Below are 12,307 nucleotides of genomic sequence, written 5' to 3'. Positions count from 1 at the left end.
CTTAAACGACAACATTTATTTTTATTTCCATTTCTTTCGTAAAATGTAAAATAAAAAAAGTATATCTAGGAAATATCTAGCTATGGAACATCGTTTATAAAATAAAATCTAAGTTTCAGTGAAATATTTGTATTATCCACAGTAATATGTTCTTCTAGACATTTATTTCCGCTATTTCCCCTTTGCGATACCGATATCTGTAATAATTTTGTTTTTACGTTTGCTTTTTTTTTATCGGAAATAAAAAAAGACTTGGATCGTTTTGAAGACGCTTAATGTTAGGGTGCAATTGTTTTTTATGAAACCTCTCGGAGCTTCTTAATGTTAGAAGCAGCGTAGAAAGAAATCTTCCAACTAAAACTGATTTCGGTTTAGATTAGTTTTATATGAAATCCCCATGGCAACCGCAGTTCGCTTTTCTTTTTTTTTTTTTTTTCCCTAACTTTTAAGTACAAAATTGAAATGCGTAGTGCACGGCGCAATAACTAAAACTTGGAAAGAAAGAGTAAGTAAAAAAAGGGGAAAAGAGTATGTTGAACTAAATTAAATTGAACAAAATTGCTATTTAAACAAATGTAAACTTACTAGAAAGGTCTTGGAAAAACACTCACGCTTCGACTAGGTAGTGCTTAGTATTCCCACAACTCAAGGCCTGTATTCTTTCGAAATTGTAAAGAAATTTTCTTTACTGCAGCTCATATCATCACTATTAACTTCAGAGCTCAATTAACACGTTAATCTCCTATTTTTCTTATTCCTTTAATAAGAGAACATAGAAGACTGTATGCGTTATTTCACACTTAACAAGGCTAAAAGAAAAACAAGACTATCCGAAGATTATAGCAGCTCATTCGAGCTAATTCTTTCATAAAGATTCTGACGGATGTCGTCTCTCTCTTGTCCTTCAGAAAGACTGCTGATGGTAATATTGTATATTTAAAATGTGTCTCATATAATATGAGATAGCACTTTAAAATGACCAATGGTGTGCTGAAAAGAAGTCGGGGTATCGTCAAGTTCGGGACCTCACAGACAAAATTATTTACATTTAATGGTGTAAATGCATGGTATTTCCTTATCCGTTGGAAATCTTGGTTCGGTCCTCGTCTAGGATCCTATGAAACTAATAAGAACTTTCAAATTATAGTTAGCCAGTCTCATTCCGGAGGGAAACTCGCATTTTTTATTCTTCAAAACAAATCGGTCAATATACGTAGTTAGAAGGCATTTGTACTCATACCCTTATTTGGTTCAGTCGTAATTCCAATAGTTGAAGATGAGAAACATTCGGATATAGTAATAAAAACAAATATAGTATTTCAGTATCATTTAGCAATATTTTCGTCATATGCTCTCCAAATTTCGGGGATTACGCATTGCGGACCTTCCATTATATCATTGGATATTATGCCACCTTCTGATTTATCTTTGTCGTCAATTGATCTGATAAAACTGGTTCAAAAATGACACGAAGAACTTAATTATTTACAGTTACATTATGTACTGAATCTAACTGAGTCGATATCTTTATCAATATCGGTGGCAAACACACCCCCGCATCGTAGGAAATTAGGAGTGGTTTAGTGGCAGAAACGAATTCTGTAATTCCATCGATATTTGAATTTATGGGTGGCCTACTTACCATCCATAAATTCAACCTTCTGAATTCAACACCACTTGGGATAAATGTCTAGTTATGAAGCTTATTTAGTATTCAGTGTAAATTCATACATGCTATAATGTAGAAATAATGAAGACATGGAATGAACTGAGAAAATGTACATACCCCGATTTCTTATTTATTTTTACTAATTCAAATGGGGGATAATAATATTCTTATTCTTCTCTATATATATTAGTTTGGTTGGAAAATAACTGTCTAAAAAATCTAAAAGCCCAACAACAAAATCATTGCTCAATTATTAGTCCTGCTGTTCTCTGTCAGAATTTATCAAGTTCTTTTCAGATACTAGGTACTAGTAGATACTCGTACCTATATATACTAGTACCTAGTATCCTTTCAGATACTAGGTATGGATATAATATGTTCATGCCATTTTATTTATTCCGTGAATAGATACTATCTCTTGATTGAGGACTAAGGTGATATTAACTCCCATAAACGAATAAATTTCATATGATTAGCATGGCATGAAAATATCACATCCTTATCTGAAAATAATCTTATTAAACTCTGGTAGAGACCAATCAGATTAAAAATAGTAATATCTAGTTTCTTCTGTAATATCGATATTACAATTCGTCTTTATTTGTAACAGGACATTATCTTTATTATGGTGTTACGAAATCTGCATCCAGAGTGCAATTCGAAATCAGCAGCCCTTGGTTTCTGGGTGGAAGTGAATCCCACTGTCACTTGGAAGTGTGGACGCACATGCTCAATATGGCTGACGGATCTATGAAAATCCTGATAACCACAGAGAACAATACGTTGGAAGTAGCAGAGATTGCGGGCAACAACAATAACATGTAAGTTGCAATATTTTACTTCTATATCATTTCTGCATCATTTGATTTATAAGTAATTTTAATACATCAATTTTAACATGTAATAATATAAATATTCTCAGTTTAAGGTTTAGATTTAAAAAAAAACGGAGACAAAATATCTTTCAAATAGCATATGTTTTATTTGCTAACAGTTACATATATATAATGATGAGAGGATTTAAATATCCCTCGGCGATCTTTACGCAAACTGCAACAGTTTGTAACTTAGAAACTGAAGCACTCAAATCCTCGTTCTTTTTAACCGTGCGTCGACTTTATAAAATTATAACACTCGTTGGCCCTCATTTTCTGCAACAAATCACTTCCCTTAAAACATTGCATATCATTTACTAACCTGGAACATTTTAGCGTGACTGCAAGTAAAAGAAGATAATTAATTGGTCTCTAGAGGAAAAATTCTACTAAGTGGCGCTGTGTTGCTACGCTTAACAATTTACCGAAATAATGGGATGGTAGTGTGCGATGTCCTTGTGATATATGATACCCTCGTGGCGGCATCCCCAGTTTTGCCGTCAGCAGTTTTGCAAGCCTTTTTTTTTTTTCTGCATTAGAAGGAAACGAAACACGAAGAGATCTCGTGTTAGGTTTTATACTCTCTCTCTCTCTCTCTCTCTCTCTCTCTCTCTCTCGTAAATAGCACGCATGTACAGCCGTCTGTAAAAATTGATCAAAACTCCGCTAATAAGGTCGTCTTCGTATTTTTTTTCCAGGGAAATGTTTCGTAAACTGAATACTAAAATGATCATTTTCCAATTGCGAAATTTTCTTCAATTAATTTGATTTTATTATTTTAATTCATAATGCGTTTTATCTTCTGATGTTTTCTTGATTTTTTTTGTACTGTGGCTGTGATAATATCCAAGTGTAGAAAATAATTATTGAAAGCTGTTAATTATTGGTTTGCAGGGTTTATCATCCTAGCTCTCTCAATGTTGTTTACTCTCCCTAGAGACCGTGAGTTAATTAAAAGTTCGCAGGCTTCCTAAGAATTATTTCAAATATTTCGTTAGTGTATAATTAATAATGATTCCATTTTTTACTTCATTGATTAGTTTAACTTTATTGTTTATTTAGTATTAACCCCCCCCCCCAAAAAAAAAACCAAACACATTCAAAGGATATAACTCCGCTCCTCCTTAATAAGGATGTAATCGTATTAGAAATTTACCATCATGGATTGAATTTTCATTAATGATGGAGAAAAACACATTGGTAGATGTAACAGTAGGAAAAGACTTGATTTTAGTATTTGACTCTGCATATATAATACTACTATGTAAATTATATATTTTACTAGGCTGAGTTTGTTTACCTTACTATTATGATGTCACATCCGCTGACACGCCGAAATGCTCTACACTGTCGCTTTGAATAATTCGAATTTCCGTTGTAACAATGTTTTAAAGAACAAAATACACTCATTGGTCATGTTTATTTTTATATATAGCAATTGTTTCGTCCTTATTACAAAGGACGTTTTAAGGAAGATAGACCAAATTACGTAAAATTCTTCATATAGAAATCAGTACATGAATGACAATGGGATTAATACCTGCGATATTAAACAGGATTCCATTCGTTTAAAAACGACTCTACCACATGTGCCGGTTGCTGTTCACAAGGTGTACTTTCGCTTGGTTACTAGTTTGCTGATTGCTGGGTTGCCTTCAAAAATATTAAAATTGTGTTTTGGTAATTGGAAATTACCAAAATACACAGTTACCTCGGTTTGCTCATCGACTTGCCTGGCATCTTAGCTACATAGATTACCAGACAGTTTTGGTTAGTTTTATCTCTTTCAAGACACACGTGATATCTTTATAGACAGTGCTATATATATATATATATATATATATATGAATATAAATTTGCTAGCAAACTTTGATTGTAAGATAGTAATGTCTTTGTTTTTTTTTATAATATAACATGCTGAAAATACTCAAAATGCAATAGTTGATTATACGTGGAGTTAAATTACAATAGAGTCGTACGTAGGTGGCTGATATGCACTTTTGCGAACCAATTATTGCTTTTCAAGAATAAAAAAATGAAATCTCTGGATAAGCTCCAGGAAGTGGCTTGAAGCAATACAATTACATTCTTTTCATAATAACGAAATCTCATCTGAAACAAGCCTACAAAATTCTCTAAAAATAGACAACAAACAATCTCTCTCTCTCTCTCTCTCTCTCTTTCTTTCTTTTTTTCTCTTTCTTTGCTGCAGTATGATCTTAAGTGGAATGTGGTGAAGCCGAAGAGACGAAGATCTTTTATTAGGGAAAACAATGTTTCCACTAGGGTTAAAAATAATCTTGAAATGGTTTATTCTTGCTTGCATCAGAGGAAACAGATAGGTGAGGAGGGAATAGTCTGAAAAGGCATTTTATGTCACCTCATTACGACTTGACGAGGGGAGGGAGGGGGCGTCAAAAAAAAGACAGACAATGAACGTTTAAAAGGCGCTTGTATGTATACCGGCTGCTTTAGATAAAGGCCAAAATGGAAGTGTCACACACACACACACACACACACACACACACACACACACACACACACACACACACACACACACACACACACACACACACACACAAAATGCCTCCAGCATCTGATATAACTGGGTGTTAGCCAAGAAGCAGGAGAACAACGGCAGGGGAACCTAACCGAGACTCGAGCTCACAATAAAAGTCTGTATGTCGCTTAAAATAAACTGTCGACGGACTCAGCTGTGCGTTACATTTCACATAAAAATACATACGGTGTTCCCGCTACGGAGAATGATCACCGTAGTACCGTATGCCTTTTTCCAATATCTACAAAGAAACAAGCTAAACGATCGATCGCATTCTTGTTTTTTTGTTTTGTTGCTGTTGTTCTTTTTAATATGGAATGCGAACGGAGATAAATATTCAGACATTGTTCCAAAAAAATTGTAGTAAATAAAGAACACACACACACACACACACACACAATTTTCCATTAGCGTCTTATGTACTTAGGACGCTAGTATTCACATTATAATATTTCTTAGAGATTTGGGATTTCATTGAATGATAAGAAGAGATGCTTTTAACATTCCTCCTAACATTGTTGTGCAGCAAGATGAAACTGCATAATTTTACACTTGCCAGAACTGAGTTCTCTGATTTACATTGTGACTTCTGTAGCCGAGTGGAATAGAAGCTTCTCTTTCACAGCGATCAGATATGGGTCTGAGTCGCATGTTTGGTCTTCTAGAGTAGGTTTTCAGCTTGTCGCAATGTTGCTCAATAGTATTAGAATGAAGTACTTCAAGTAAAACATAAATATTTAATAGTAGAGAGAGGGAGATAAACAGTTTTCTATTCCGAAAGGTAAACTAAATTTTCTCTCAAACATATGACTCAGAAGATTAAATGATAGCCTAATTGGTTATGTCAACAAATCCAAGGGAAAATCGTAAAATTATCGAAGTTCTACTAATTCTAGAAAACACATTCTTACAGTTGTGAAACAGCCAGCACAACTCATATTCTTTCATTTCAATACTTAATTTAACGTTGCTTAAAATCTAACATTTCATGAAATGAATTTGACTTTTGTTTTGAGGAATAAACATCACATTTGACTCCAGGAGAAGTTCTAATAATAATACGCATTCTTGGGATTACGACTTCGCAAGGGAAATGAACAAGAGTCTAACTGGAAAAAATTCCGTCTTACTGTTTACGGTCAATTTTGTTGCTAACAAAGATATGACTTATAATGGATAACTATTAAGGACATAACAGCATTAACTGTAACGGCTATTGAAATGGTGCAACCACTTAGACTGTCAATCTATTAGAGTTTCTTTGAAAACATATCTAGGAGGTTTTGTGACACTTACTCCTTACAAAGGTGGGACCATGAAACCATCGAACACCTCAGCTGCTCTCGATGTATTTTTATAACCTTGCTCTGGGTTATGCGGTTGCAAACCATAGCGCAGCGACTGCCCCAATTCTTGTTCATTCTTGTATTGCAATTATAGATACTCGATCTTTTTAATTGGATCGAGGGAAAACATGCGTTTGGTAGTTTAATATATATTGTCACTCTTAGCTATCTTAGCTATCCATGATCTCTTGAACTTTGGCGTTCACGAGATCATGCCCGCGTGAACGTACCCAACAATACTATGACACTAGAATGCCTTCAAATGTCAGTAATACGTTTGCAATTTAATTTATAGCTGTTGTTTCTCTTGTAATAATCATGTTATTATTATCAACACCCGACCTCCATGGAGTCAGAGACTCATCGTGGGAGGTACTCACTATTGCATACAATGCTCATCCAACCTAGTCTTAAACTGATTCAATGTGTCCACATACACAACACACTCAGGCAATGCATTCCACTCACCAACCATCCTCCATGCAAAGAACCTGCTTCTCACTCCATTGCTCACACCCCCCTTATACAGTTTCCAGCAATGGCCTCTTGTTCTACTTCCCTCTCCAATTCTATGAAAAATCTCTTCCCCATCTACCTGATAACAACCCCTGACCAGTTTATATGTCTCAATCATATTCCCCCCTCTTCCTCCTATTCACGAGGCTCTGCAACTTACATTCCCTCAATCTGTCCTCGTACTACACATTCCAAAGACCACTGACTATCTTTGTGATTGTGAATCTTCCCTGTACCCTTTCCAACATATTCTCGTCACCATTTGTATTTCTCTTTTCATGTTATACACCTAGTGAACTTTTCTAGGAAGACGAAATGAGTTGTGTGCTCAAATAATAAATAGTAGTTTTCTATTTTGGTTGGCTCTCAGCTTCTAGGCATTAAATTTATTTAATTATATTAAATAATTATATATATATTAATCATCCGCAGGGCAATTATAAGAACGATACGCGTCCTTTGCTTATCTCAGATGAAGGAAACAAAAGTGGGCCTTCCCTTATTCCTTGAGAAATACATATTGAAGATACGAATTAAGAAAGAATGAACGAATAGGAAGAAAGAGCTTGTTGTGTAATTTTGGAGTTGAACCGTAAAGGGAGTTTGAGTAGTTGCCACCAGCGTTTCAATTAATTTTGTACAGAGCGGGGAATTAATTATTGGTGGAAACTAAAACGCCTGTGTGCAACTGGGTGGAGGGAACTGGTGAGGAAATGGCTCATTAATCAATCTAATCGTTCTCTTCTGTAGTAAGTTAAATAATTTAGGAAGCTTGTAGGACGCTATCCCGAACTTGAGAACAATATCCAGTGGTTGGACGGACTTGAGATTTGTATAAAGTTAATAGCTAATCAGAGGTAAACTAACACCTTAAATGGAAGAAAAAACATATTTTTTTGGATTTTAGGAGGCGATAATCGTAATACTATTATACCAGGGAGAGAGAGATAATTTCTTGCTCGAGCACACACCCAAGAAAAAAAAATCTCATCTTTTTTAGAATTTGGGTATTGTCATAAGTAAGACTTCAATAAAAGTGGTCTTTTTTGAGGGGACAATAAGTATCATGTTTTACTAACATTCAAATATTATATACAGGGTGTTCGGGATAAATTTGACAGTTTCGTAAGGAAAAAGAAAATCTTCTTTGTATCTATTAAATTTAATGAATTGACAAAAAAACATTACAGGCAGAGTTAATTACAATACTATCAACAAGATTTACTCAAAATAACCACCATTAGCATCGATCACAGCTTCAATTCTGCTTCGGAACCTCGAACAAGCTGATGCTACAGTCTCCCTGGGAAGGGCCGCAAAAACTGTTTTAATTTTATCCATTAACTGGGCTTTTGTATTACTGGAAGTGCGATTGGTGTCTTTTTCAACTGCGCCCCATACAAAATAATCCATGGGGTTAAGGTCTGGGGAGTTTGGAGGCCAAACATTTGGACTGGTGAAGTCGTAGAAATTTTCAGACAACCATTTTTGACTTTTCCCAGAGGTGTGGCAAGGGGCCGAATCCTGCTGCCATACATACGGCCTACCATTGGCTACCGTTGTTATCCAGGGCTTGACTACAGTTAGCAACTCCACGAACAAAGCCCGAATTCCAATGCCAGGGTTCTTCAACACCTGTTCCTGCAGATTTGCGAGGAATTCTGCTGTACGAACGCAATCAGATCGTCTGCTAGGGATCTTTCTTCTTGCTACATCCTCGTAGTCACCATTGCAAGTCTCTAGTTCATGCCTGATTGTTTTTACTGTATTCAGGGAGCATTGGGCAGCAGTCGTAATATCCTTATTTTGATGGCGGGCACGAATCATCATGATACAAGTTATTCTCTTCCATGATTCAGGTGGGTTCCAGCTATCCATCCTTTCTGACATCTTGTATATGAATGAAGAAGGGTCCAAACTTTTAAATGAAGAGAAGTGTGTGTTAATACATGTAACTTACGGAAAAATATAATTAATTATAAATATGTCAAATTTATCCCGAACACCCTGTATATATATATAATTACTTAGTAACCCTAATATATCTATATATATATACATATATATATATATATATACATATACATACACACACAATTAGAGAACTTAATTTCATAACCTCCTATAAAATGCTTACAGAATAAATCTAATTAGAAATATCACTTTGAACTGCTTTTTATATGATTTTTTTCCTGTAAATTGCGCATGGCAAAACACATAAGAAATAAATTTCAGACAGTCTGTATTTATACTTGTATTGTCGTTGTACAATAGTTTTTGAAGTGTTTGATTTAGTTTGCTAAATACTGCCTATTGATCTAGAGTAAACTTTCTATTATCTTGATCCTTCCTTTCTTTTGTTTCAGTTTACAGCAATGCTATTTTCCTCATTCTCTCTCTCTCTCTCTCTTGTGTGTGTTCGTTCGTTCTCTTAACATTCGCTTAGGATATAACAGCAACGAATTCACTTTCCACTTTTATTCAAGGATTTCGCTATGCTCTGAAGAATCAATTCCTGCATTACCACGCACTTTGTGAAGCTCAGAAAAGTCGATATGCTTTTATTTTTCAAAGACATCGATTCTTTCGCTAACGTGGATACCAATAATCTTCTTAAAAGGCAAGATAAAAGTAAAACTATTTTAGAACGATGAGGTTTTTTCTGTGAACATTTTCGTGTCTTAAACATTTTGAAAATTGTATGGAAATAATTTCCGTTTTTGATTCAAACTTCTAAACTATTTTCCGGCACAATATTGAGAGCACAAAGAGTTTAAACCATTTCTTGCAGGTATTGTGATGGGGGGGGGGGATGGCATTGGCATCGGCATTGATTCTACAGATTGATAAATGCATAAAATATTAAAACGACAATTGAACCGAGGTAATTCGCTCCTCTGACATCCACTGCTTCGTAAACATTATCGATCCTACTTATACAAATATCGTAAACCCGAGTATTACTTATTGGCCTTCAGTCTGTATATATATTTCAAAATATCGAGATGCCTCTTTTGCAGCGCATTGGAAAGAATATTGTAATAAAAATGAAAGTGGAAAAAAATCGACTAGTACGCGTCGTTCAATTTCAGACTGTAAAGCCATCTGTGGAGATTTGGATGGAATAATTTGCACTGTCGGAAGAAAACGAATGCTGAGGTAATCGATAGACACATCTGATTTCGGGTGGTTCGCATCAAAGAGAGGTTTCAATATACGAGCATTAACTGCATTTTCCTGATAACAGATGTAATATATGGTTTAGCTTTTCAACGGCAAACTGAATAATTTGTTGTTGTTATGATCCATCGAGTCGTTTCCGACTCCTGGCGACTCCACGAACATACACTCTCCATTCCGATCTGTCCTCGACAATGTCTTTTAGAACCTCCAAGCGTACTCCAGTTGCTTCTTTAACTCCATCCACTCATCTAATTCTTGGTCTTCCTCTTCTCATGCTTTCATCAACTTTAGCAAGCATCATCATCATCTTCTCCAGACTGTCATTTGCTCGCATAATATGTCCGAAGTATGACAATTTTTTCTTGATGATCATAGCTTCAAGGGAGCAATCTGGATTTATTCTGTCTTTCACTGATTTATTGGTTTGCTTTGCAGTCCATGGTATTCTTAGTAAGCGTCTTCAAGCCCATAATTCAAATGCATCTATCTTCCTTCTTTCACTCTTTCTCAGGGTCCAACTTTCACATCCATTCAGCACCACAGGAAATAGCATTGCTTTCACGATTCTGATTTTTGTTGTGAGGCTAATATCTTTATCTTTAACGATCTTGCTTAAATTTGTCATTGCTTTTTTCCGAGTAACAATCTTCTTCTAACTTTTTCGGTACAATAACCATCTTTATCAATTCAGGATCCTAGGAACACAAAATCGTTAACTGCTTCCATTTTCTCCCCATCTACTTCAAAATCATTAAGTTCACATGTTGCCATAACTTTTGTCTTTTCGAGGTTAAGTTTAAGACCATATTTAGCACTTTCTTCTTTAACTTTCATAATACGTTCCTTCAAATCTTCTTTGCATTCTGCTAGCAAGGTGGTATCATCTGCATACCTCAAATTATTAATATTTTTTCCACCTATTTTAATTCCAACTGAAGACTCCTCCAGCCCTGCCATTCTTAAAATGTATTCGCTGTACAAGTTAAACAGGTACGGAGATAAAAATACATCCTTGTCGCACCCCTTTACCTATTGTGAAATACTCAGTTTCTCCAAGATCTGTTCGGACAGTAGCTTCTTGTTCATAATAAAGATTCCTCAGAAGGATAATGAAATGCTCTGGGACTCCCATTGTTTTTAACACATTCCACAGTTTCACATGATCTACAGAGTCAAAAACCTTGCTATATCAAGGAAACAAAGGTCGACATTCTTGTGATATTTCTGTGCTCTTTCTATTATCCATCTCACATTGGCGATTTGATCTCTTGTTCCTCTGCCTTTTCGAAATCCTGCTTGTTCATCTGGCATTTCTCTCTTCATGAATGGTTCCAGTCTTTTCTGAATGATCTTAAGTAAGACTGTATTTGCATGAGAAATCGGTGCTATAGTTCTGTAATTTTCGCACTCTCTTGCATTGCCTTTCTTCAATAAAGGTATATAAACTGATTTTTTCCATTCCCTAAGCCATGTAGTTGTGATCCAAATTCGCTGACATAGAACTATTAAAATTTTAACTGCGTCTTCTCCCGGGGCTTTGAGAAGCTCAATGGGTATTCCATCTCCTCCTGGTGCTTTCTTACTGGATAGCTGTTGCAGTGCCTACCTCACTTCACTCTCCAATGGTACTGGCTCCTATGTATAATCCTGCTCTTCAAATTTCTCAGTAATTTTGGAGTCCTTTCTGTAAAGGGCTTCTGCATACTCTTTCCATCTTTCTTTCATGTCTGTAGCTTCTGTAAGATATCCTATGTGTTTACTTTTCAACAGAGTCACCTTGGCACTAAACTTCCCTGTTAGTTCTTGAATAAATAGCTGAATCTTTATGAAAGAACACGTGTAAACCCATATAGGAATGACGTTATTTGGACTGAAGAGCGGAAATTAAAAATGGTAATACGTTCCTCCACATCTTCTTTGTTAACTTGAAAAACTAACGCTAATGTAATATATTATAATGAAACGTGATATGGTAAAAGCGATAGAAAAAATATCCATATTGGTTTCCTCTTGCTAGTTCAAATCTACCAGCGAAAGCCATTGTAAAATGATCCTCCAAAAGTTACACAACAAAACATAAAACTCATCGATCATAAATATCCAACTGTATATATAATACTGCTTTTCCTTTTGCATAAACAGTTGCGCACAAGTTATG

At 35.4% G+C, this 12,307-nt stretch overlaps 1 protein-coding gene across 3 annotated transcripts in view; it reads left to right on the top strand.

The window, feature by feature from the left end:
* Window positions 1-12,307, top strand: part of LOC150102353 (leukocyte tyrosine kinase receptor-like) — a 535,474-nt gene that overhangs the window by 399,637 nt on the left and 123,530 nt on the right. For all 3 annotated transcript variants that reach the window (XM_090398770.1, XM_090398769.1, XM_090398768.1), the window contains one exon: window positions 2,280-2,490. In XM_090398770.1, the coding sequence (XP_090254896.1) occupies window positions 2,280-2,490 (211 nt within the window). The remainder of the gene's footprint in view (window positions 1-2,279; window positions 2,491-12,307) is intronic.

The sequence above is a fragment of the Typopeltis vanoorti genome, chromosome 10, assembly GCF_054136105.1.
Source record: "Typopeltis vanoorti isolate ZY-2024b chromosome 10, IOZ_Tvanoo_1.0, whole genome shotgun sequence".
NCBI lineage: Eukaryota > Metazoa > Arthropoda > Arachnida > Uropygi > Thelyphonidae > Typopeltis > Typopeltis vanoorti.
This window is presented reverse-complemented; position numbering and strand designations above follow the sequence as displayed.